The sequence below is a fragment of the Elephas maximus genome, chromosome 11 (assembly GCF_024166365.1).
Source record: "Elephas maximus indicus isolate mEleMax1 chromosome 11, mEleMax1 primary haplotype, whole genome shotgun sequence".
Classification (NCBI taxonomy): domain Eukaryota; kingdom Metazoa; phylum Chordata; class Mammalia; order Proboscidea; family Elephantidae; genus Elephas; species Elephas maximus.
Genome location: NC_064829.1, coordinates 115,865,027 through 115,892,194, shown reverse-complemented (window position 1 = coordinate 115,892,194; position 27,168 = coordinate 115,865,027). Strand labels below are relative to the sequence as shown.

Below are 27,168 nucleotides of genomic sequence, written 5' to 3'. Positions count from 1 at the left end.
GGTTTTGGTTTATACTGGAAATGGGCCTCATCACTGAAGTTCCCTGGAAGTTCACCTTTCTCAGAGGACCTTCACAGGATTCAAGTTGTGGGAGAGTCCTTGTCTACCATACAATGCCCTGATCCGCGTCTCTTTTCCCTCAAGCAGGGCATCTGCTGTCCAAGCCAGAAATGATTTTTCATTTTGAACAAGAAGATGATGTGTGGACAGAAGAAGAAATGCCAAGAAACTCCTATTCAGGTGAGTTACCAGTTAACTAGGAGTAAATGCCGTCAACAACCCATGAGGGGTTGGGTAACAACGTATTATCTGACTTTTTATGCTAATATTTTAAAAAATATTCTGTTCGTTCCTCATTAAAGTCTTTGACAAGTGTTCATTTCAAATTTGTATAAAAATGAATGTTTTTAAGTTTTTGGAAATGATATTTTGGCAGCATTAACCCCTTACCTTTGAAGCAAAAATGAAAAAGACAGTAGGACAGAAACCAGCAGCCCAACACTTTGCCACTCAGTGAAGCTTCTTTGCCTTACCAGTACTACCCAAGAGTATGTCCAGGTGCACCATGCAGCCTCTGACAAAGCCCCTGCTCACTTCCATCATCTAATTTTCCTTATTCCAGGAGTCAGGGAAAAGGATGGGACTCTCCCTTGGCAGGTGTCTCCAGGAGAAAAACCCTATAGCTCTCCCCATTGTGGCTGAGACTTCTGTCAACTCAGAAACCTTCTAATTCACCAGAAAATCCACACAGCAGAGTAACCTACTCCATACAACGGGTGTGGAAAAGCCTTCAGTGAGAGGATGACAGACCTTAACCTTCCAGTGCTCCTCCCAGCAGAGAAGCCCTATCAATGTATGGAGTTTCCAGGGTCTTCAACTCCCTGTCTGCTCTGGGAAGGAACAAGAAGGGCCACATAGGAAAGAAGCCTCACATGTGTGAGGAATGTGGAGAAGACTTCAGTCTTAGCTCCAACCTGTCTATCCACCAGTGAATGCACACAGGCAAGAAGTCCTTCAGGTGTGGCACGTGTGGAAAGGACATCAGCCGTAGCTCCAACCTCTCTATCCACCAGCGCATCCACACAGGCGATAAGCCCTTCAGGTGTTGTGACTGTGGCAAGGATTTCAGCCACAGGGCAGCCCTACAGATCCACGAGAGTGTCCACATAGGAAGAAAGCCTCATGCCTGTGAGGCCTGTGACCACGGCTTCACCTCACGTTCCATGCTAGCACAACACCAGCAGGACCACGCAGGGATCGAGGCCTACGTGTGTGACACATGCGGCCGAGGCTTCAGCCAGAGAGCCAACGTCTGCCTGCAACAGTGTGTCCACACTGGGGAGAGGCTGTTCGGGTGCGAGGCCTGTGGGAAGTGCTTCAGCTGGAGGAAGGACCTGGGCATCCATCAGAAGGTCCACATGGGCTTCTGGGAGGGACTTCAGGCATCACTCGGCCCTGAAGAGGAACCAGAGGGTGCACACAGGGGAGAAACCCTATCCATGTGCTGCGTGTGGGAAAGGGTTCAGTCAGGGAGCTCACCTGCAGACTCACCAGAGGGTGCGCGGTAGGGAGAAGCTTTGGGGATTGGGTTGTGCATATACAGGTGCCTCCCAGAGCCAAGGGGAATACCAGATGGATGCTAAGTTACACAGCAAGTAGACAGCCTCATGGCACATGGCATTAGTGTTTATGCAGAAAACAGCACAGATCATATGTACATGCAGGTCGGCGGGTTTTCACAAGGCAAATGCACCTGGGTAACTGGCACTTGGAAGAATAAGCAGATAACTTCCAGCCTTCCCAAAAGACCCCCACATGTGCCCTCTGCTTGTTACCCCACAAGGGGAATCACTATCCTGACTTCTAAAACCAGAGTTTAGTTTTTCTGCTTCTGGAACATACTGCAAGCAGAATTACACAGTACATACCCTCTCACATAAGGCTTCATTCCCACAGTACATGTCTGCGACGGTCATCCATGTCGTTACGTGTATCCGAAGTTTGTTCATTTTATTACTATTATTTCATTGTACGGATGACCCAGTTTGTCCATTCACCTGTTCATGGAATATTTATATTTGCGTCATTAACAGTTTTTGTTCGTTATGATAAAGCTGCTGTGAACATTTATGTGCTCGTCTGTGTGTGGGTGTACGCTGTCATCTCTCGGGTATATACCTAGGAGTAGAATTGAAGGATATTATAAAACTTTTCAAAAACTGGGCCTATTAAAGTCCTAAAATGTTGTTTAATGTTTACTATGTATCAACATACCAAAAACAATTGTGGCATCTAACAGTATGATTTTGTACCTGGGAATTTTTTCATGTACGTGGAAAATTTCAAACAAATACAGAAGGAGGATAGTATGACAAACTCTTATGTCCCCCTCATCAAGCTTCATAAATAATCAATTAATGACAAACCTTGTTCTATCGATTCCGCACTCCTCCCTCACAAACCTAACCATGAAGTGTTTTAGAGCAAATCCTAGACTAGGATTTCATCATTAAATAATGTAGTTTACTGTACATCTCCAAAGCATAAGGACTTATTTAAACTCTTTCAAAGAATGACCCTATGCTTTAAAAAAATTTTTTTTTTAATTAATGAGGTAAAAGTCACACAAAAATTTACCATTTTAGCCATTTTAAGCTGCACAATTCAGTGGCTTTTAATATATACGCAATACTTTGCGACCATCACCACTAATTCCAAAATATTTTCTTCACCCCAAAAAGAAATCCTGCGTACGTTAAGCAGTCCCTCCCCATTCTCCCCTCTCCCAAGCCTCTGTTTATCTGTTCTCTGTTTCTGTGCATTTGCCTTTTCTGGACATTTCATATAAATGGAGTCATACGATGTGTGGCCTTTGGTGTCTGGCTTCTTTGGCTTAGCATAATGTTTTCAAGTTTCGTCCATGTTGGAGCATGTCTCCCTGCCCTTTTCATGTACTCTTTTTAGGGGTGAGTAATAATAGTCCGTTCCACCAACACATCTGTCAATTTGTCATACTGTGGTGGCTTGTGTGTGGCTGTGATGCTGGAAGCTATACCACCAATCTTTCAAATACCAGCAGTGACCCACGGTGGACAGATTTCAGAAAACCTTCCAGACTAGGAGTGGGAAGACGGACCTGGCAGCATACTTCTGAAAAGAATTAGCCAGTGAAAACTTTATGAATAGCAGCAGAACACTGTCTGATATAATGTCAGAAGATGAGCCCCCCAGGTTGGAAGGCACTCAAAAGATGAATGGGGAAGAGCTGTCTCCTCAAAGTGGAGTTGACCTTAATGACGTAGATGGAGTCAAGCTTTCGGGACCTTCATTTGCTGATGTGGCACAACTCAAAATGAGAAGAAACAGCTGCAAATACCCATTAATAATTGGAACCTGGAATGTACAAAGTATGATTCTAGGAAATCTGAAATCATCAAAAATGAAATGGAACGCATAAACATCGATATTCTAGGCATTAGTGAGCTGAAATAGACTGGTATTGGCCGTTTTGAATCGGACAATCATATAGTCTACTATGCTGGGAATGACAACTCAAAGAGGAATGGTGTTGCATTCATCGTCAAAAAGAACATTACAAGATCTATCCTGAAGTACAACACTGTCAGTGATAGGATAATATCCATACGCCTACAAGGAAGACCAGTTAATACGACTATTATTCAAATTTACACACCAACCACTAAGGCCAAAGATGAAGAAACAAAAGATTTTTATCAGCTTCTGCAGTCTGAAATTGATCGAACATGCGGTCAAGATGCATTGATAATTACTGGTGATTGGAATGCGAAAGTTGGAAACAAAAGAAGGATCAGTAGTTGGAAAATATGCCCTTGGTGATAGAAACAATGCCGGAGATTGAATGACAGAATTTTGCAAGACCAGCCGCTTCTTCACTGCAAATACCCTCTTTCACCAACATCAACAATGACTATACACATGGACCTTGCCCGATGGAACACACAGAAATCAAATTGACTACATCTGTGGAAAGAGACGATGGAAAAGCTCAATATCATCAGTCAGAACAAGGCCAGGGGCCGACTGTGGAACAGACCATCAACTGCTCATATGCAAGTTCAAGCTGAAACTGAAGAAAATCAGAGCAAGTCCACGAGAGCCAAAATATGACCTTGAGTATATCCCACTGGAATTTGGAGACCATCTGAAGAATAGATTTGACTCACTGAACACTAGTGACCAAAGACCAGACCAGTTGTGGAATGACATCAAGGACATCATACATGAAGAAAGCAAGAGGTCACTGAAAAGACAGGAAAGAAAGAAAAGACCAAGATGGATGTCAGAGGAGACTCTGAGACTTGCTCTCGAATGTCGAGCAGCTAAAGCAAAAGGAAGAACTGATGAAGTAAAAGAATTGAGCAGAAGATTTCAAAGGGCATCTCCAGAAGACAAAGTAAAGTATTATAATGACCTGTGCAAAGAGCTGGAGATGGGAAACCTAAAGGGAAGAACACGCTGGGCGTTTCTCAAGCTGAAAGAACTGAAGAAAAAATTCAAGCCTCGAGTTGCAATAGTGAAGGATTCTATGGGGAAAATATTAAACAATGCAGGAAGCATCAAAAGAAGATGGAAGGAATACACAGAATCGTTATACCAAGAAGAATTAGTCGATGTTCAACCATTTCAGGAGGTGGTATATGATCAGGAACCAATGGTACTGAAGGAAGAAGTCCAAGCTGCTCTGAAGGCATTGGTGAAAAACAAGGCTCCAGGAATTGATGGAGTATCAATTGAGATGTTTCGGTAAAAAGACCCAGCGCTGGAGGTGCTCACTCCTCTATGCCAAGAAATATGGAAGACAGCTTCCTGGCCAACAGACTGGCAAATATCCATATTTATGCCTATTCCCAAGAAAGATGATCCAACCGAATGTGGAAATTATAGAACAATATCATTAATATCACACACAAGCAAAATTTTGCTGAAGATCATACAAAAACAGCTGCAGCAGTACATTGATGGGGAACTGCCAGACATTCAGGCCAGTTTCAGAAGAGGACGTGGAACCAGGGATATCATTGCTGATGTCAGATGGATCCTGGCTGAAAGCAGAGAATACCAGAAGGATGCTTACCTGCGTTTTATTGACTATGCAAAGGCATTCGACTGTGTGGATCATAACAAACTATGTATAACACTGTGAAGAATGGGAATTCCAGAACACTTAATTGTGCTAATGAGGAACCTTTACCTAGATCAAGAAGCAGTTGTTTGGACAGAACAAGGGGATACTGATTGGTTTAAAGTCAGGAAAGGCGTGCGTCAGGGTTGTATTCTTTCACCATACCTATTCAATCTGTATGCTGAACAAATAATCCGAGACGCTGGACTATATGAAGAAGAACGGGGCATCAGGATTGGAGGAAGACTCATTAACAACCTGGGTTACGCAGATGACACAACCTTGCTTGCTGAAAGTGAAGAGGACTTGAAGCACTTACTAATGAAGATCAAAGACCACAGCCTTCAGTATGAATTGCACCTTAACATAAAGAAAACAAAAATCCTCACAACTGGTCCGGTGAGCACCATCAGGATAAATGGAGAAAAGACTGAAGTTGTCAAGGATTTCATTTTATTTGGATCCACAATCAACAGCCATGGAAGCAGCAGTCAAGATAGCAAAAGACGCACTGCACTGGGTATATCTGCTGCAAAGGACCGCTTTAAAGTATTGAAGAGCGAAGATGTCACCCTGAAGACTAAGGTGCGCCTGACCCAAGCCATGGTGTTTTCAATTTTTTTCATATGCATGTGAAAGCTGGACAATGAATAAGGAAGACTGAAGAAGAACTGATGCCTTCGAATAGTAGTGCTGGCGAAGAATATTGAATATACCATGGACTGCCAAAAGAATGAACAAATGTGTCTTAGAAGAAGTACAGCCAGAATGCTCCTTAGAGGCAAGGATGGCGAGACTGCGTCTTACGTAATTTGGACATGTTGTCAGGAGGAATCAGTCCCTGGAGAAGGACATCATGCTTGGCAGAGTACAGGATCAGCGGAAAAGAGGAAGACCCTTAATGAGGTGGAGTGACACAGTGGCTTCAACAGTGCTCTCAAGCATAACAATGATTTTAAGGATGTCATAGGACCGGGCAATGTTTCATTCTGTTGTGCATAGGGTCGCTATGAGTTGGAACCAACTCAACGGCACCTAACAACAACAACAACATAGTCTGTTAATGTACGTGCCTTGCCCTGTGTTATGGACTCACTTATGTCCCCCCAACCCCCGCAAAATGTGTTGTAAATCCTAATCTCTATGCCTAGGGTTGGAGCCCTCGCAGAGCAATAGTTAAGGACTTGGCTGCTAACCAAAAGATTGGCAGTTTGAATCCACCAGCCACTCACTGGAAACCCTATAGTGCAGTACTTCTGTCCCATAGGGTCGCTATTTGTTGGAATTGACTTGAGGCCAATGGGTTTGGTTTTTTGTTTTGTTTTATGCCTGTTGTTATAATTCTGTTTGGAAATGGGTTGTCTTTGTCATGTTAATGAGGCATAATTAGTGTAAAGTATATCTTGAGTCCTCTTTTGAGATATAAAGGAGATTAAACAAGAGAGCAAAGGATGGGCAGAGGAAGAGAGATGCCTAGACACATGGAGATCTCTGAGGAATGAGGAAGATGCTGAAGAGACAAGGACATTTCTCCAGAGCCAACAGAAACAGAAAGCCTTCCCCTACAGCCAGTACCCTAAATTTGGACCTTCTCGCCTCCTTGTTAGGTGTTGTCAAGTTGGTTCCAAGTCACCGCGACCCTGTGTACAACAGGATAAAGCACTGCATAGTCCTGTGATATCCTCACAATCATTGTTATGCTTGAGTACACTGTTGCAGCCATTGTGTTCATCCATCGTTGAGGGTCTTCCTTTTTGCTGACCCTCTACTTTACCAAGCATGATGTCCTTCTCCAGGGACTGGTCCTTCCTGATAACATGTCCAAAGTATGTGAGATGAAGTCTCACCATCCTTGCTTCTAAGGAGCATTCTGGTTGTACTTCTTCTAAGAGAAATTTGTTCATTCTTTGAGCAGTCCATGGTATATTCAATATTCTTCGTTAACTCCATAATTCAAAGGCATTGATTCTTCTTTGATCTTCCTTATTCATAGTCTAGCTTTCACATGCATATGCAGCAACTGAAAATACCAGGGCTTGGGTCAGGCACACCTTAGTCTTCTAGGTGACATCTTTGCTTTTTAACACTTTAAATAGATCTTTTGCGGATTTGCCCAATGCAATGCGTTGTTTGATTTCTTGATTGCTGGTAGCCTCGTAAACTGTGAGAAAAAATAAATTTCTGTTTGTTAAAGCCATCCACTTGTGGTATTTCTGTTATAGAAGCACTAGATAACTAAGAATTTGGTATCAGAAGAGCGGGGTGCTGTTCTAACAGATACCTGAAATGTAAAAGTGTTTTTGTAACTGAGTAATGGGTAGAGGCTGGAAGAGTTTTAAGGTGCCCAATAGTAAAAGCCGAGAGTGCGCTGAAGAGAGTGTTGGTAGAATTACGGACGTCAAAGGCAATTCTGGTGAGGGCTCGGAAGGAAGTGAAGAAAGCTACAGAGAAAGTCTCTGTCATCTCAGAATACATACGGCACCAGCAACAGAATGTTGCTAGAAATGTGGACATTAAATGTGCTTCTGGTGAGCCTTTAAAAGGAATTGATGAACACGTGATTGGACAACGGAGGAAGGGCAATGATTTTTACGCAGTGGCAGAGAACTTGTCTGAATTATGTTCAAAAGTTTGGTGGAAGGTGGAACTTTTAAGTGATGAACTTGGATATCTGGCTGAGGAGATTTCTAAGCAAGATCTTAAAGTGGCTGCATGGTTTCTCCTTACTGCTTATAGTAAAATGTGAGAGGAAAGAGAGGGACTTAAAAACGAACTGTGTAAAATGAAAACAGAACTTAAAGATTTGGAAGATTCTGTCATACAAACTAAGGACACGTGTCCTATCCTGTTCACCAAAGATGTGGCTACACAATCTTTTGTTAAAGCGATTAAGCCTGTGACTGACGTTCTAATCAACTACCACAGCAGAAAACCCATCAGCCTAGACTGAAGGGGACAGAGAAGGAACAAAAGGAGAGAACGCTGTCTGCCTCTTGGAATTCTACAGGCAGAAAACAGGCCAAAGGACCTACATCTGTTGTCCTCAAAGCAAAGGAAAGAACATCCCTGGAGTAGCTCTGAGATCAGCAGAACTGTTAGGAGAAGCAGTGGAAACAAGGTCATCCACATTTCAAAAGGCGGTGCCACAGTCTCCTGGATCACAAAGAGTGGGGCCACACCCTCCTAGGTTTCAAAGAGTCAGATGTTTGCCAACTTGGTTCCAGAGTGTGGGGCTGCCATTAAGGCGTGCCAGGAGAATGGGGCCAATACCCAAAGTGGAGAGGGTGGGGACAGCAGAACAGGGCCTATTTCTTAACTTCTCCAGGCACAGGGTTGTTGGAAGAGATTCTAGAGGGGTGTGTGAAGGTTTAAGAATAATCTTTGAATATTTACATCTTGGAGGTGACTTGGAGGTGGGACTTTATTAATGAAGTCAGGAAAGAAAAAGATCACTCAAACTTCAACAATACAATGAAAGCTCCTAAAAGGCTCTTAGCCCCAGGGGCACAGTGGTTAAGAGCTTGGTTGCTAACCAAAAAGCTGGCAGTTGGAATCCACCAGCTGCTGCTTGGAAACCGTATTAGGCAGTTCTACTCTGTCCTATAGGGTTGCCATAAGTCAAAATCCACTCGATGGCAACGGATTTTTGGTTTTGCCTTATAAAAGGTTAGATCTATTGATGACTTTCATCAGGGCCCAGACCATAGGGCAAAATTTAAGGGGATGTCAAAAAACGTTGTAATCAAGGTAAACAACATTTTAATGCATTAACTTTAAAAGTCAAAATTAATACAAAAAATCCATGATGAACAAAACAGAATTATGCCTCCTCCTGCCCCACCACCTCCTCCTCCTCAACACTACCACCACGGAAATTTGCTCCCAGCTGTCCCTATCCCCCACTCTCCAATAAAACCCCCCGGGGGTTTCTTTCTGAAGTCTGGAGTCTCACCATCACCACCACCACCACCAGGGGGCTTTTACTGTTTGCCCCAAGTCCGGCATCCGCCACCCTCCAAAATCCCAGGAACACACGACCCTAACTTCCACTCCCACTCCGGTAATTTGGCTCAAACCAATCCTGCTCTCCCCGAAAACGGTCTTGGAGTTCCCTGTCAGTCCTAGCGTGTCCTCCTACAGCCAGAGATGCCCCCAACGCGGGAGCCCCGGCTGAGTTTAACCCCGCAGCCCCACGCCCGTGCGCCCAGCCCTGAGTCGCCCCCACACCTGCTCCGCTCAGGCGCTGCGTCCCGCCCCTCGCCTCTGCGCGGAGAAGGGCGCTCCGGCCGGGATCTGCAGGCGCTCACCGCGCTCCTCTGCGTCGCTGAAGGTCGTTGCGCACCGTCTGACCACCGGCCGCTGACGCACACCCGTAGCGCGCCAAGAAGACCACCTTCTTCCAGAATCTTCGGGCGTTCCCGCGACGCTGTCGCGATCCGCGATCTCCCTGGACCTCTGAAGAGAAGCTTCCGAACCCTGTGATAGGGATTGACTCCTCCTAATCTTGGTTTTATAACAGGTGCGGATGTCACCGTCCCCCTGCCTCGGCAAAGGCAACGCCCCCTCCTGCCTCTCTAACTCAGGACTACATTCCCCAGAGGCCTTTGCGGCCGCTTCCGTCCTCCCTTAGTCCCGCCCCGTAAGCAGGAGCACTTCCTGTTGGTGGGTCTGACCTGGAAGGCAGGTTGGCAGCCGATGGCCCAGCGTCTCTTCCGCCCGGCACTTCCTTGTTCCCCCGGCTTCAGCCTCAGGGTCGGCAGCGCGCACCCGGGGACCGTGAGTGCGCTCTGGGCATGGCCTGGCCCTGTCGGCATGGCCTCGTCCAGCCAGCACGTCCCTCTGCTCGTCCCGGTTTGACTCGCGGGGCCACCGGCTGGGAGAGGCAGAGCTGCCTGTAAGCTCGGGCGCGCTCCTGCAGGACTTTCCCCTTCCTTTCGCCCCTACAGGCCTCACGCCGTGGCCGGAGGTTGGCGCTGAGCTCCTGGGTGCTCTGCCGCCCTGGGCCCTTTCCCGGGGCTATTGCTGGGAATTGGGCTGCGCTGATGAAGTTTGTGACACCCTCGACCTTCGATTGTGGGGCTCTGGGGCAAACCCCGCTTCAGCTTGTAGGGAGGGGGTTTCTACCTAGGCACTCTGTCATTTTTCTTTACGTCCCCAGATCGGTCTAATGAGTCTTTGCCCTTCTCCAGGGAGAGCACGCAGGAAACCGGGAAAATGGCCATGGGGCTCCTGAAAGCCAGGAAAGAGGTGAGAATTTTCTGTAATTCCATCTTGCTGTCACCAGGATGGATCCATTCCCTTGTCTTGCCTTGGAGCTGGCTTGCTGGTACCTCCACTCCAGGTCCTGGAGGAGGGGCTCCACTTACGTGGCGTCCTCCAGCATCCCTTTATGCTCCATCGCTGCCTCAGTCATCCACGCAGTAGTTCGCTGTAAACAACACACATGGAGCGGTTTAAATAAAAATACAGGAACGTCCCTGCTCAGCTGTTCGGTGATATGGGTGAAAGGCAGGGGCAGCAGAGATCCAGGAGGCCTGAAGTGGTTGGAGAGGGAGCGTCCAAGGGGAGCAGGGCTGTTTGCGCTGTTTCTCAAGGGCTTGGTAAGTTGGAAAGTTGGGGGAAGAAATGCCGCTGGGAGGAGGGCAGGATGCGTGGTTACTCTTAGAAGCTGGGCCACTGCGCACACTCCCCTTGCCACAGTGCAAGCGGATCGTACTGATCAGTGGACCTACTTAAGATTGACTTTATAAATATGTACAGGCGGAGATACAGACTAGTTGTCCACATGTGGAGCAGGGAACGGTCTGATATGGTCTGACCTGGGTTTTACATTTGAGAGCATTTTCAGCATTTGGCAATTCAGAGATTTCACCAAAAGTTCTGGATTGCCTGCTTCTCAGAAGGATATCTGCCCTGAGTCTGCATTGTGTATTGGTGTCAGGCAGCTTGAGCTGAACAGTGCCTTCCTCATTTAGACAGGACCCGTGGAGTCTATTTACTGTGCTTTCTGTGTCTTCCACACCAAGGTTGAAACCATTGATCGGTTCACATTGTGCCTGCCTCTCCTAATTTTTATTCCCTACTTAGTTTCTGATTCTTTTTTTTTTTTCTCCGTTGCCATTGAGTCGATTGCGACTCATAGCAACCCTACAGGACAGAGTAGAACTGCCCCATAGGCTTTCCAAGGAGCAGCTGTTGGGTTTGAGCTGCCGACCTTTTGGTTAGCAGCCGAGCTCTTAACCACTGCACCACCAGGTTCCTGAAGGATGTGCATATTCCACGTCTGAGCCTGGGTAGGGATAAATCAAACAATTCTGAGCACCAGGTTGAAGAGTGTAGGCTTTGTCTTTGAAGGATGTTGAGAAGGGATTTGACATAGGAAATCAGTGATATATGGGAAATAGTGGTTGTCAATGTATAGGGCTTAAAGAAAAGCTTTCTAATCCCTGAGAATGATGTCTGTGATGTACCTGGCTTAATTGAATGTAATTAACATTTATTGAACCACTACGCAGTTGCCAGTCTGGTTCACTGTCGTTTTTGGTATGAGTTGATTTGGCTATTTCAAATTTGCCTTGACTGTCCTATCAACAAATCAGAGTAGAATTTGGACAGAAAAGGAAGTCTGGATGAATTCTTAATCTTGGTCGCCTGGTATGGAGAGTTGTCTGTTCCTGAATATTATCAGAAAAACATGCAGAATTCTGTGTTTCTTATTTGTAAGATACTTCATTTGAAAGTGTCGGTACCAAGAATGCATAAGAATTGCAATTCAGAGCATTTCCCAAGGTCACACTGAATCTTGTGTGTGTTCTTTCTTTACCACTCTTCACGTTAATAGGGAAGCTTTCTGGTTTGCAGGGAAAAGCCGGACGTTTGTGTCAGCTGACCTTTCCTGCCCCACCTTTCCCACTCTCAGTAAGACCCTTAGGTTGACCCTGAGCTGTATCCTGTATACAACTAACATCTTCGTCAGTATAACTTTTTTCAGAAAGTATTTTACTCAGGAAAAATTGCTGAAAGGGCAAAGCATTGGGATGGCTAAGTTGTTTAAGATGAAACCTCTATGCCTAGAGGAGTGACTGGCACTCCTGCAGTGGTTGATACATTAAGGAACCACAGCCTTAAATCAATTTGAAGGAACTAAGTAACAAAGGAGTTTCTGTTGTTTGTTTTGGTACATGTTATTTGAGGCATATAATTAACCGCATACTTCAGCCAGTTTGGGTTGAATTTCCAGGTACGCTGATAATACATGACATCTGAATTAGATGGAAAAATCTAGGCAAATATACAGTACATTAAGTGTCTCTGCAAAGGACCATTGCCTGAGAGGATAAATTGGAATTTGTATTAAACTTGTAACAAACGACATGGGCTCTCAGACACATGTTACTAATTCTTGGCATTTTTTCACTGATTCCATTCAGCAAACTTGCTGATTGTCTGCTGTGTACAGTACAGCTTGCACACTTGTGAGTCTTCCATTTTATTCTGGTGTTCATCTATCATTTAGATTTGGTTTAATTAAATTAGTTAACATATCCATATCCATATCCATCCATACATATATATCTACATACATACACTTAGACAGGCCTTAATGATAAAATCATAGTGTATTAAAGCTAGTGACAGTGGATCTACCAAGACCCATATTTTTAAAGATGATGGAACAGCCAGCATTTATTGCACAGAAATCGATTTCCAGACTAATACATGGAATGAATGAATCCATCCACCATTTCCCAATTTTTGGACATTAAGCTTGTTCCTTGGTGGTGCAAACCGGTACAGTGCTTGGCTGCTAACCGAAAGGTTGGAGGTTTGAGTCCACCTAGAGGCACCCCTTGGAGGAAAGGCCTGGCGACCTACCGCTGACAAATCAGCCATTGAGGGCCCTGTAGCACGGTTCTGCTCGGACACACGCGAGGCACACGAGTGGGAACTGGCTGTGCAGTGACCAGTTTATTGTTTAGCTGTTGTATATAATGCTTCCGTGTCAACCGTGTGCGTGACATGCTTTTACAGATTCATGTTCTAAAAACAAACGGGACAACGGGAATAGAAATGACTGTTTGGAAGCATTGTGCACTCACACACTCTGAACTCTGCTTCTTCTGAAATTTTGCTCCTTCCGTTGTTTCTCCCCTTTTTGAGCCTCCCTTCTTCCTTCATCGTGTCTGTACTCTGTGCAGTTTTACATGCCCGGGGTGGACCTGCCAGTGCAGACCTTTTTCTCCTCTTACGTGGATGCCAACAGTGATGTCCTGATATGTTTCCGTATGTTGGCATGGTCCTTTGCTGCCCACTGCATGTTTCTGTGATCTTTATTCCCCCAAATGTTACAGTAACATCACTTTTCTGTTCAGAAGCCATCAGGGGCTCCCAACAGTGTCTTAGGTATTTAGAACAGTACTAATTTCAAAGGTTTTGTCATGTTGTCTGACATCACTTTTTTTTTTTTTACTTCTAAGTTAAGAAGCCAAATTTTTTTTTTAATTGTGCTTTAAGTGAAAGTTTACAAATCAAGTCAGTCTCTCATACAAAAATTTATACACACCTTACTATGTAACCCAAGCTACTCTCCGCCTAATGTGACGGCACACTCCTCCTCCCCACCTGTATTCCCTGTGTGCATTCAACCAGCTCTTGTCCCCTTCTGCCTTCTCATCTTGCCTCCAGACAGGAGTTGCCCACATAGTCTCATGTGACATGATATTTTGATTATTCGTTCAAAAATGTGTTCATTGCCACCACAGCAAAGTCATCTTGTATACGCCTGTAATTTAGATAAATTCCATTTTTATGCTCTCAGTTGAAAAAAAGGAAGAATTAACTGTTCAAGTAGTTTAAGTGAATCTGTTCTGCGTTCCCTTTAATGAGTCCATGTTCTAAGGGAGAGTGAGAAATGGGTAGGTTGAATCTGTTACTCTTGTAAATCTAAAAGTTTCTGACATCATCGAGATCTCAGCAAGCCAAGAATGATGTTAGCTGCAAAATTTTTCATATAACATGATTTCTCTATCAGTGTATCAGTTACCCTTTGCTGCATAGTAAACCGCCCAAACCTTAGTGGCTTGAAACAAAATCACTTATTAGCACACAATTTAGTAGGTCGGCATTTTGGGCTGGGCTCAGGTGAGTGCTGTGCAGATTTCACCTGGGCTCACTCATGTTGCAGTCAGTTGGCGGCTCGACAGGGGCTTGATGATGATCCATGTGTGACAGTTATCAGGCTGGTTGGCTGGGATGCCTTTGTTCTTCTTGATTCTCTTCCATGTGGGCCTGGGCTTGTTCCAGAAACTCTGGGCTTTGTCAAATGCTGCTGGGGTTGGGTTTCTGTGCACAGCGAGAGAGGGGCCACAAGCGCCTGTATCTGCTTGGGTCATGTTTCTAATGTCGCTGTGGACAAAGCAAGTCACATAGCCAAGTCCAGAGTCATTATGGAAGGGGATAACACAAGAATATAGATACAGGGAGATATGATTCATTGGGGTCATTACTGTAACTACCCCAGTCTACTCTCTAGCCCCAGTGATTCATAGCCTTCCCGTGTGCAAGACGCACTCATCCCCTTCCCAGGATACCAGAAAGTTTCATCCTTAGACTCAAAGTCCAGTAACTTATGTGCATCTGTTTGGATGTGGCTAAGGCTTCTTCGTTGAGACTCCTTTTGAGTCAGAGACCTCTGTACTAAAAAAACAAGTTATTTGCCTGCTTCCCCCTCCCACCCGCCACCATCCCAGCCATCCACCTAACATACAGTGGTGATACAGGACAGGGAAACTTCAATAGATACTCCCCTTCAAAAAGTGGAAGAATGGGAGGCACATAGGAGGCTTAAGTTTTGAACCATCTCTAGCCTTTTTAGTCCAATCATACAACTTCCTCAAGAACTTTATGTGTTTCCTATGTATCAGATTACAGTCCACTCTGTGAGACAAAAGCTACACTCACAATTCTTTTCCAGATAGGCTTCTCATCTTTGGAATTGCTCTGGGACCCCAAATGCCCATAAGAATCTCAGGAGCACATTTGTCTGGCTAAGAGAGCCTACTAGGCACCATATCAACACTTTCAGAGGTTTTAAGGGGTCTTTTTACCCTGAATCCCATCTCTTATTTCTAGACTTTTTTTTTTTTTTTTCCTGGCAGGTGTAAAACTGTTTTATTTTTTACTGCAGCAAGTACTTGTTTATCTATATTTCCTCTGATCTATGCTTAAAACTATTTAATTGCTTCTTTAGCTCTTTTCTTTCTGTATTATTATATGTAGTTGGAAACATCCAACTGAAACTTTATACAGGCTTTCTGGAGATCTAAGCCAGATCTGAAATTCCTTAGGAATATTTTCTGTTTCCCAAATTATTGCAGGCCATAAATTTGCTAATACATACTGTGGGTCGCCTTTTTCAAGCTACCATGGCAGTTTCCTCACCACTTTTCCAGGCACCACTAGCAGTTTGTTTACTTTTCCAATCTTTGCTAACGGTTTCCTGGATGCTTTCTGCCTATGTCCCGGTCCCAAAGCCAATGTCACAAGCTTTAGGTATTTGCTATGGCAGCACTTCACTTCTGTGTACCAGTTTAGAGGCTTAGAAAACATAATACCTTAAAACAAAATCGTATATTAGCTCACAATTCTGTGGTCAGCAGTTAGGCTGGGTACAGCTGAGTGGTTCCTCTGTCAGCTCGCCTGGGCTGCTTCCTCCTGTGGCGAGGGCAGCTGGTTGCTCAGCTGCAACTGGATGGCCTCACATGTCTGGTGATTGGCGGGCTGTTTGTCTGGGATGTGTTGGTTCTTCTTTCTTGTGGCCCTTCCAGCAGGCAGGCTCAGGTTGTTTACACAGGGATCTCAGGGTTCCCTGCACAGAAAGTGAGGGCCAGCCCTGAACCCAAATACCTTTCAAACCTTTGCTTGAATCATGGTCACTAATGTCCCATTGAATAAAAGTAAGTCACCTTTTAAGTCTCTGCTTGTGTTGTTTGCTGATGTCCAGAGTCATTGTGGAAGAGAATAACACAGGAGTGTAGATACAGAGATACGATTCATTGGGATTAGTTTAGGGGAATGCATAAAGGGTAGAAACAGGGGGGCATCATTCATTGGGACCCGTCGGTATAAAAATCTACTAATGGGGTGTTTTGGCTGCAAGCAACAGAAAACCCTGCTCAGGTTTGTCTAAACAGTACGGAACTTAGCTCACATAAAAGGTAGCCCAACTTTGGGGCTGGTCCTGTAGCTCCACAGGCTTAACAAGGACCAGGGTTCTTTCCTCCATCCGCTGTTCTCCACAGTCAGCTTCACCCGGATGATTCCTCCCCAGGTCATAGGATGTTTGCCAAGGGTAACGTTAATTCTCACAGCGACTCTGTAAGGTAAGTACTATTATGATAACCATCTTATAGGAAGTTTACAGAGACTAAGTTAGTGAGGCAAGGTTGCGGGGCTCGGGGTGGGAAAGCGGGGAGACTCTGTGACCTGAACACAACTTTGTCTCCAGAGTTTGTGCTTTTAGACATTGAGTGAGTCTCAGACTTTAGTGTGCATCAGAATCACCTGGAGAGCTCGTGAAAACTCAGGTTGCTGGGCCCCACCCCAGCATTTCTGATTCGGTGAGGCCAGAGAATTTGGATTTCTAACAAGACCCTGATGCTGTGGCTTCAGAGACCACACGTAAAGCCAGTGTGTTAGACTCCGCTACCTGCGTGAGAACCTGTGCCCTGGTTTATAAGCATCAGGAGAAATGTTAGCTTCCCATTACTCTGTCTTTTTAAAGACAAAGAAACCTGCCAGAATCCTCCAGCAGACTTCTTGTGGCTTGTTCGTCAGCGATGACCATGTGGCCACTCTTCAACTGGCGAAGGGATGGGTTACTTTTTTTTATTATTATTTTTTAATGGGTTTACTATATCCTGCAAAATTTTGTGACTAGACTGAGCAGAAGAAAATGCCTTTTCTGCTAGGCCAGCTCTACCTGGGGCCCCCCACGGAGGTACCTGCGGATATCAGATACCCCTGATGAGGTGGACATGCAAGTGCACTCCATTGTGAATTAAAGTGTACATAATCCTCTGGCGTCATCCGCACGGTGTAAAGTACGTCTCCTTGACGAAAACCAAAAAAAACGAAACCTGTTGCCGTCGAGTCAATTCCGACTCATAGCTACCCTATAGAACAAAGTAGAACTGCCATCTTTAAGATGACGACGTTATAAACAAATACGGCCTGAATCTCGTGGCGCATAAGCGCCTCACTGCTTCCCTCTAGTGGTTACGTCGGTTTCATCAAGTGGCTCGCATGTTGCTAGGATGCTGAACAGGTTTCAGCAGAGCTTCCAGACTAAGACTAGGAAGAAAGGTCTGCTGATGCACTCAGTGAAAACCTCATGGATCACAACCGTGTGATCCGCAGCTGATCATGGGGGTGGCACAGGACCAGACGGCATCATGTTCTGTTGTGCGTGGGGTCACCATGAGTGAGGGACAGCTAACAAATTGGCAGCTAGTTGGCTCCTGTTCCAGGAAACCCAGACCCCCCTTGTGGAGGGCAGGAGGAGGCTCTAGATTTCTGAAATGGCAGAGTCAGGGCTGCAGAGAAGCAACCAGAAGCCTGGCAAAGACAAAGGACCTGGATTCCTTCCACCAGATCCTGTGGATTTTTTCTCCCTCAGACATAGGATGGATTACTTTTATCTAGGCAGACCTCCCCTTGACCTAACTCCTGTTGCCTGAGTGCTTATGTCCATCAACTCTTTCAGTCCTCACCACAACCCTGTGAGATAAGCACTGTTATTTCACAATGAGAGGTTAACTTAATTTACCCAAGGTTACACTAGTTGGGGTCAAAGGTGGGTTCCAAATCTAGGAATGTGGTGTGAGTCCATGCTCTTTACCACTACTTCCTTGTACTTCTTGGGCCTGAGCAGGAAGAGGGGCAGTGTGAGGTGGGGGCAGGGAGAATGAATTGGTGGGCTCTTTGCACGCCCTGGAGGCTCAGCTGTTTCAAGGAGAACACAGATTAAGTAGTTTGTGAGATGCTTCAAACTTAGATGATTATTTTTTACCGTTGTTTAATTTTTGCGTCTGTTTGATGTCTCCCTCTTCTCTGCCTAGATTTAAAGCTGCCCAGGTGTAGGGATTGTTCGTTGTTTGTTTTTAATTTCACACAGCAGCCAGCCTGGGGTGTTGGCAGTAACAGGTACACAAGGGATGCTTGCTGAATAGAGATAGGAGAATGGTGGTCATTGCATCCTTGGCACCAGGGTCAGAATCCAGAGAAGGGTCTAGAAATCTTACCTCCCTCCCTCAGGGCAGCCTTTTGACCTCTCGTCCTCAACTGTGGGCCAGGCTAGCTCCTGGATGAGCAGGGGTGTGTTTTGTGTTAAAGGCTTTCGTGGCGTTCAGGGATGTGGCTGTGGACTTCACCCAAGAGGAGTGGAAGTTGCTGAGCCCTGCTCAGAGGACCCTGTATGGAGAAGTGATGCTGGAGACCTGCAACCACTTGGTCTCACTGGGTAAGGATGGCTTCCCCTAGCACTTAAAATCCACCCCACAGAGCGTCTTCCACTCACTGTGAGAGGCTACATGTGAAGCAGCTCTGCCTTAGAGTTGGGCTTAAAAGTAATCATTTAGCATTTCGCTTAGGGTAAATCTGGATTTAGAAGGGTCGGAAGCAGGTAGGTTGGTTCACATTGTGTGTGACACTGCATTTCCAGGCCTCGTTCCCAAGACTGAATTCACTTCTAACATTATCTTGCTCCAAACCCAGGAGATGTTCATTCACCAAGCGTCAATATGCTCTCTCTGATTGGAACCACCTCTTCCTTAGCCCTTCTGCAGAGAATTACTACTCATAGTCCCTTTGGACCACCCTCTGAGTTTCCCTACCTATTTGGGGTCTAAGTTCTGGAATGGCCCCTCGAGCCTATAACCAAGAGTCTCCTTGTTTTCTTTCCCTGTGAGCAGGTATTCCATTTTCCAAACCAAAACTCATTACTCAGCTGGAGCAAGGGGAGGAGCCCTGGGAAGAGGAGAGAAAACATCTGCTGGACCTCTGTCCAGGTGAGTGGGAACCCCGGGCAGATGGGACAGTCAGCAGCTTGGCAGGTGGGGAAGGGGGAGGCACCTCAGGTATTCAGGAGGGACCTCTTCTCCAGGGCTATTGTTGTTAGGTGCTGTCGAGTTTGGTTCTGGCTCATAGAGACCCAGTATACAACAGAAGGAAACACTGCCCGATCCTGCGCCATGCTGGCAGTTGTTGTTAGGCTTGAGCCCGTTGTTAGCCACGGTGTCAGTTCATCTAATTGAGGGTCTTCCTCTTTTTTAGTGATCCTTTCCTTTACCAAACATGATGTCCTTCTCCAGGGACTGGTCCCTCCTGATAACATGTCCAAAATGTATGAGCCAAAGAGGCTCCCTTGTGCTACCCTCCTCCCAACCTTCACCTGATCTGTTCTCCATCACTTAGAGTTTTCTCATTTCAAGAGTGTTATTAAAATTACCCATTTTCAATATGGCCTTTTGTAGTAATTTTAAGTTTAATATTATTGGGTTTGTCAGTCTTTATATGTTTGTGTTTTTGTGTGTGTCTGATTTAAGAACTCTTACTTTCTGTCAAGATCATAAAGATATTATTTAGACTTATTATTTAGTCTTGCCATCCTTGCTTCCAGGGAGCATTCTGGAGGTACTTATTCCAAGACAGATTTCTTCGTTCTTTTGGCAGTCATGGTATATTCAGTATTCTTCGCCAGCACCGCAATTCAAAGGTGTCAATTCTTCTGTCTTCCTTATTCATCACCCAGCTTTTGCGGGCGTATGAGGTCTATTAGGTCGCTAGTAAGACTGCCTGGCATGATCTCCGTTCTAGAATATCATCTTCAGTTCAAGGAAGGGCTTTCCTTGTTTTCTTTTTAGGAAGCCTCCCCTCCTCGTCTCACGTGGCCTGCCTTCTCCATCATGCTGTCTTCCCTCAACCTGAGCTCCTTTCTCCTTCATGAATCTTAAAGACTGCACCTACCCATGAACGTTAAGCCTGCTGTGCTCCTAAATACTTCCCAATTGCTCTTAACGCTGAGCATAATTGATGATCTCCACTTTTCCAGCTCCCATATTTTTAAAAAATTTATTACGCAGTATTTTAAGATTACAGCAAGCTACGAATAATAATAAAATACAAACTCATTATGAGAGGAAATCAGCTTGATGGCGCACAACAGCAATTCTTTATTTTCTCTATTTGTTGAGTCACTGTTACACTGTTGTCATTGTTGTGTGCCTTCAAGTTGACTCCTACTCGTAGTGACCCTATAGGACAGAGTAGAACTGCTCTGTAAGGTTTCCTAGACTGTAATCTTTACAGGAGCAGATCACTAGGTCTTTTCTCCTATGGAGCAGCTGGTGGGTTCGAATTGTCGACTTTCCAGTTAGTAGCTGAGCACTTAACCATGGCATCCTCAGGGTTCCTTCATTGTTATCGTACTTTCCTTTAATTTTTTTTACCTATTTCTTTAGTATTTGAACACATATATATGGTATCAGCTTTGAAATTTTTTTTCCTAAACCAACATCTGAAACCACTCACAGTTTCTTAAGTATGAGTCCATTTTTCCTACTTCTTTTAAAATTTGATATTTTAAATAACTACATTTTATATTTATTATTTACAGTATAACTTTTTATAACATATTTTGATAAATATATGTTGTAATTTATTATTTATATTTTTATAATATTTAGATATTACACCTCCGATACCTGCTTATATTCCCTGCCTGCAGATTGTTGTTGCTGGTCTTTGTTCTGTGACTTCTCTAGATTAAGTCTGTGAAATACGTCTCCTCTGTGGAGATGATGTTTCTGCTCATTATGTAAAAAAAAAAAGCATTCTTGTGATTATTTTCACCCTGGCTTTGTAGATGTCAGCTTTGTGTCTGCATGGCTCAGCAGCCTGTAATAATCGGCCACGGGTTGTGCTTAAAGGCCTTGAGCCAGCAACGCTGTGCTGACGGGTAAGTGTTCAGGGTGTAGAAGGAATTCAGTTCAGGCAGTGTTCAGTCTTCCCCAGCTATTACTTTCCACTGGGCTTTCTTGTCCTTTTCTATACCTGGTTGCAGCCTCCTTGTCAGGCAGGGATATGTGGATAGCTTGGGCCCCTTGTAGTCTTTCTTATTTGTGATCACAGCCTTCTAGTCAGCTAGAGTTGTTCGAAGACCTTATCAAGCCCTTTCCTTCCTGTCTTATTTCCAGTGTCTCCCTGTTAAATTTCTGACTAGTCCACCAGTCTGTTTTTCATCCCAACTAAAACCACAGCCTCATACTAGCAGAATTGCTGGCCGTCCGTTTTTGTTTACCACCGGATAACTACTTTTATTGACAGCTCCACTAGGCATTGGCTTTTTACCTTCCATTCCAGATCAAGTGCACCCCCTCCAGCAGTAACAAAATTGGTGGTTTCATGGCCTGCCCTGGTAAAACGACCACGCTAACCGAGCTGGGGGCCATAAGGGGTGACAGCGTCTCCAGGCAATGATGTCAGAGACTGCTGCTGTTCTTATTTTAAGTTCAGTGTTTTCCCACTAATAAACGTTTTTCAATTTATTATATGCTTTTGGTTGATTTCTAGAACCCATGAAAATGTTTAGTGTGCCAGATAATGTGAAAATGTCTTTGGTGTGGGTTTTCTGCATTGCAACAGAATAAGGGTCAATAAACTTTTCCTAGAAATGGACATATAATAAATGTTTTAAGTCTTTCAGACCACATGCATTTTCTGTTGTGTAGTCTTTTTTTAAAAAAAAATATAAGATTTTATTAAATGTAAATGTAAAAATTTTATTAAAAATGTAAAAGCGGTTTCTAGCTGGTGGGCCATACAAAAACAGGGTACAGGCTGGATTTAGCCTACCAGGCATTTGCTGACTCCTGCAATAGAAAATGCAATGTGTAATGCGAAATAAAAGACACATCTGGGGAAGAATGTCTTGGTTGGAGACACCTTGTGATGTAAATGTACTTGGAATGAATTCCACGTTATGGATGATCAGTGGGGCGTATCTACTAGATAAGGCAGAGTGGCCTAGGCAGGCCTAACTTTGATAACTCTGACTGAAAATATTCTTTCTTTAGGAGGATCAAAAGCAGAAATTCAACCTCATCCCTTCTGCCATCTGGCATTCTCCAGTCAGCAAGCCCTCAGCCAGCATGGGTGGCTCAGTCATTTCCCTCAAATATTCCCAAGTTTATATCCAGAAAATCATTTCCATCCAGGGAAACAAAATCCAGGAGGTCAGAAACAGCAGCAGGAGCACCTTTTTGATCCTCGCTGCTCAAGTGACAAAGCAGAAGTTCAACAGAAAGAGGACTCCAAAACCTCGCTCAGGAGAGCAAACAAGAGCACCGCCTCAAAGGCGTTCTCCAGCCCACCTGAAGAGCAGCCTGTCTGGCCCAAGGAAGACAACACAGCGGTGGATATAGGGCCCAGCTCAGAACAGAGGACAGACCTTGAGGAAACAGACAAAGTCTTTAATGATTTAGAAATCTCAGGATTTGAAGCAATCAAATACGGAGAGCTTGGACTGGGCTTTATCAAGAGGTCAAATCTACTCGACCTCGAGAAGGGACACGCAGGGGAGACATCTTACATGTACAATGAGTGGGGACAAGACTTGGGCAGTTTGTCAGCCCTCATCAAAAACCAGGGGACACACTCTGGGGAAAAGCCTTATGTGTGCAGGGAATGTGGGCGGGGCTTTACCTGGAAGTCAAACCTCCTCACGCACCAGAGGACACATTCAGGGGAGAAGCCTTATGTGTGCAAGGAGTGTGGACGAGGCTTTACTTGGAAGTCAAACCTCTTCACACATCAGAGGACACATTCAGGGATCAAGCCTTATGTATGCAAGGAATGTGGGCAGAGCTTTAGCCTGAAGCCAAACCTCATCACACACCAGAGGGTACACTCTGGAGAGAAGCCTTATGTTTGCAGAGAATGTGGGCGTGGCTTTTGCCAGAATTCACACCTCAGTAGACACAAGAGGACACATTCTGGAGAGAAGCCTTACGTTTGCAGGGAATGTGAGCAAGCCTTTAGCCAGAAGTCACATCTTGTCAGACACCTAAGGACGCACACGGGAGAGAAGCCATTTGTATGCACAGAATGTGGGCGTCACTTTAGCTGGAAGTCAAATCTCAAGACACATCAGAGGACACACTCAGGGGTTAAGCCTTATGTGTGTCTGGAGTGTGAGCAGTGCTTTAGCCTGAAGTCAAACCTCAACAAACACCAGAGGTCACACTCAGGGGAGAAGCCGTTTGTATGCAGGGAGTGCGGACGGGGCTTTACTCGGAAATCAACCCTTATCACACACCAGAGGGCACACTCAGGGGAGAAGCCGTTTTATGCAGGGAGTGTGGGCGAGGCTTCAACGATAAGTCAACCCTCATCTCACACCAGAGGACACACTCAGGGGGAAAGCCTTTCATATGAAGGGGGTGTGGTAGAAGCTTCGGCCAGAAGCCGAACCTGTTCAGGCACAGGAGGACACATTCCGGGGGGAAGCCTCATGTGTGCCGGGAGTGTGGGCAAGGCTTTAGCTGACAGTTACACCTCGTCAGACACCAGATGATGCATTCAGGGGAGAAGGCTTATATTTGCAAGAAGTGTGGGTGACGATTTAGTCAGAAGCCAAACCTCACCAGACATCAGAGGACACACTCAGGATAGAAACTTTGTGTCTACAAGGAGTGCAGTGAAGCCTTTAGCCAGAAGTCACATTTTATAAAAAGGACACACATAGGGCAGAGGTCTTTTTGCAGAGTTTGGCTGTGGTGTTAGTAATCAGTCAGTCATTGCCAGGCATCGAAGCAGAGATGCCCAAGAGTCAGCATCTCCAGTCTACCCAAAGGAGACCTGCTGGCCCGTCTCCAAAAGCTGTCCCTTTCTCTAGGATGGTGGTTTGTGGAAGGTCACTCAGGTAACTTGAAGAGAGAGAGAGAGTACTTTTAAAATAGGCTGAAATTAGGAAGCAGACTATTCAGTGTGGTTTCCCAAGCATCCTAGAACACTTCTTCCACAGTAACCTGCATGTTGTGGAAGCGACCTCTAGAGCTTGTCTCTTTTGATGTAGGTCTGGCCTATGTGAGAGAACAAGAGAGTTGGCCAAAACTGGTGCTTATTTCATTTTGATTCTCCAGGGCCAGAGATGACCCAGGAGACTCAGCCTCAGGGAGAGTTTGGGGAATGGTGAATTCATGAGAACAGGGATTGTGCATGGGTAGAAGAGGGTTTTATTGTACCGAGTGATGATAGGTGAGAAAGATAGTAAGTGCCCCAGCTTGAGATTTGGGAAGAGGTGTCTGTGTTTTGAAATATCCTAGCTTTGCTTTCTTCCTGAGGCTTTCTCGCATTGACGGTTGAATCCGTACTGGAGATATTTTTATTGACTGAATGTGCCTAGACTACAAATGTAACTTTTTTTTTTTTTTTTTGAAGAAACCACATATATGCTGAAGTATAAAATTAAATTACTTTCTATTTTTTCCTGAATTACCATATAACATCTCACAGGTAATTCGTTGGTGTAAATCTTTCCAAACGCTGCAAAATATGCTTCTGGTTGGGAGTATTCTCTTTTTGAAAACAGTAGTGTCTCACAAATTAATTTGTACATCCTTGGTTAAGTCCCTTTTTTTTATTTCCTCATGGAACTTGAGTAAATGATTCTAAATTTTATTGAAATAAAATAAATTTTATTGAAATAAACTTTTCAAGAATGGACAGGAAAATATGTCTTTTTGTGGGACGTGGGTATTTAGAATAGATCTTTAGAACCCTACAAAAGAAAAACCTATCTATACATGAGCATTTAAAGTGTGATAAAGCAGTATTTCAAATTAGTGTGAAAATGGCACATACGGGACAGGGTTTGAGCCATTAGCTTTCAATTTAGGGGAAAAAATAAACATGGATCGTGTAATGGAGTGAATTGTGTACCCCCAGAAATGTGTTGAAGCCTTATCCCCAGTGCCTGTGAAATTGACCTTATTTGGAAATGTGGTCTTTGTAGATGTAGTCAAGTTGAGGTCATGCTGGATTAGGGTGGGTCCTATATGCATTGATGGTATCCTTATAAGGAGTGAGTTATTTGGAGACGGACACACACAGAGGAAAGACGGACATGTGAAGATAGAGCAGAAATTGGAATGATGCAGCTACAAGCCAAGGAGTGCCAGCAGCCACAAGAAGCTAGGAAGAGGCAGAGAAGGATTCTTCCTTAGAGCCTTCAGAGGGAGCATGGCTCTGCTGACACCTTGATTTTGGCCTTTTGGCCTCCAGAATTGTGAGAGAGTAAATTTCTGTTGTTTTCAGCTACCCAGTTTGTGGTTAATTTAAGTCTCAATATCAAAGGCATTAGAATTAAGGACTTTTATCCCAAATAGTATGAGGTGTAAAAGTCTTAATATGTATTCAAAATCTAAGTATGTTTGAGTAGAGAGAAGAACCTGGTGAAAAATTATGAAATACTAGCCTAAAGGGACAGTTGGCATGGCCTGACCTTCTCCTTCCCCACGACAATGCCTGGACTATCTATTCCTACTCAATAGAAAAGTATCTTTTGAGTTTTTATCATGTTATGGATTGAAATACATCCCCCAAAATTATGTGTTGTAAATCCTAACCTCTATGCCTCTGGTTATAATCACATTTGGGAATGGGTTGTCTTTGTTATGTTAATGAAGCAGGATTAGTGTAGGCCATGTCAAGTCAATCTCTTTCGAGATAGATATAAAAGGGATTAAACAAGCAAAAGAAGCAGAGATGGGGGAGGAGAGATGCCAAGCCACAGGAAGATTGCCCAGGAACAGAGACAAGGACATTTCTCCAGAGCTGACAGAGAGAGAAAGCCTTCCCCTAGAGCCAGCACCCTAAATTTGGACTTCTAGCCTCCCAAACTGTGAAAATATAAATTTCTGTTTGTTAAAGCCATCCACTTGTGGTACTTCTGTTATAGCAGCACTAGATAACTAAGAATTTGGTACAGGAAAAGTGGGCTTCAGCTCTGCTTTCTAAACCCACTGGGATGGCAACCTTGCTGCCTTGACTTTGGGCAGCCCCATTCGCCTAATCCACCTGAGTCCCCCTTGGATCTCCCCCAAGTGTCCAGAGAGGGTGGCCAATACTCAGATTCAGGAGGACAGGGGCATTACCTAGATAGTCTCAGAGAACTGGGGATTATTTTCTAGTCTTGAGAGTTAACGTGAATTGTTCTGCTGGGTTTTGGACTTGCTTGGTGCCTGTTATCCCTTCTTTCCCTCCAATTTCTCCCATTTGTAATGGAAATGTCTACCTTGTGCCTGTTTTACCATTGTGCTTTGGAAACAGATAAATTGTCCAGAATTCACAGACTCACACATGAAAAAGAAATTTTGCCCTGGGATACAATATGCAGAAAGTCTCACCCTTATTTCATTTAGATGAGATTTTGGGGTTGGAGTTGATTTAAGACTTTTGGGGTGATGTGATGGGGTGAATGTGTTTTGCATGTGGCTAGGCCATGAATTTTGGGGGCCAAAGGGTAGAAGGCCAAAGGTTATGCCTTATAACTATAGGCATAGAGGTTAGGGTTTATACACATACCACATATTTATCTCACAAATCAAAATGTTAACATCAGCAACTAAAACAAAAAAAAAATCTGCAACTAGAAGGAAGAAAATTAATGTTTCCATTGCTATATACTGTTATTTCAGTGGAAACAACTTGATGGCATCACTGGGATTTTTCTTCACAAAGTGCTGGATAAATGTACAAGACTGTTGTAAGGTGGGACTTTAAGTGGAAGAAAACAACAGACTATGCAAATGTAAAATCGAAGTTATGCCGGTTTTTCTAATATACTGAAGATACACGGCTAGAAGCACTTTAGTACACACTGGCTCTAATTCATTTCTACAAATGTATTTATGCATTCTATTATGTTTATGTGACCAAAGTCTAAG

General features: G+C 44.5%; 2 protein-coding genes across 2 annotated transcripts; both read left to right on the top strand.

Annotated features, from left to right (window-relative positions):
• Positions 1–992: 992 nt before the first annotated feature.
• Positions 993–1,568, top strand: LOC126086330 (zinc finger protein 664-like). Its single transcript, XM_049902483.1, has one exon. It carries the CDS (start codon positions 993–995, stop codon positions 1,566–1,568), a length of 576 nt encoding a protein of 191 aa, XP_049758440.1.
• Positions 1,569–9,832: 8,264 nt separating this feature from the next.
• On the top strand, positions 9,833–24,876 carry LOC126086097 (zinc finger protein 875-like). Its single transcript, XM_049902215.1, has 5 exons — positions 9,833–10,058; positions 10,354–10,411; positions 18,557–18,683; positions 19,135–19,230; positions 22,297–24,876. The coding sequence occupies exons 1-5, from the start codon at positions 9,958–9,960 to the stop codon at positions 23,793–23,795; spliced, it is 1,881 nt and encodes a 626-aa protein (XP_049758172.1). The 5' UTR covers positions 9,833–9,957; the 3' UTR covers positions 23,796–24,876.
• The last annotated feature ends 2,292 nt before the right edge of the window (positions 24,877–27,168 follow it).

Coding starts and splice junctions, on each gene's coding strand:
- LOC126086097 (XM_049902215.1), top strand. CDS start 9,958: ATGGCCTGGCCCTGTCGGCATGGCCTCGTCCAGCCAGCACGTCCCTCT. Junction 10,059..10,353: donor TGGGAGAGGCAGAGCTGCCT/GTAAGCTCGGGC, acceptor GCCCTTCTCCAG/GGAGAGCACGCAGGAAACCG. Junction 19,231..22,296: donor TCTGCTGGACCTCTGTCCAG/GTGAGTGGGAAC, acceptor TTCTTTCTTTAG/GAGGATCAAAAGCAGAAATT.
- LOC126086330 (XM_049902483.1), top strand. CDS start 993: ATGCACACAGGCAAGAAGTCCTTCAGGTGTGGCACGTGTGGAAAGGAC.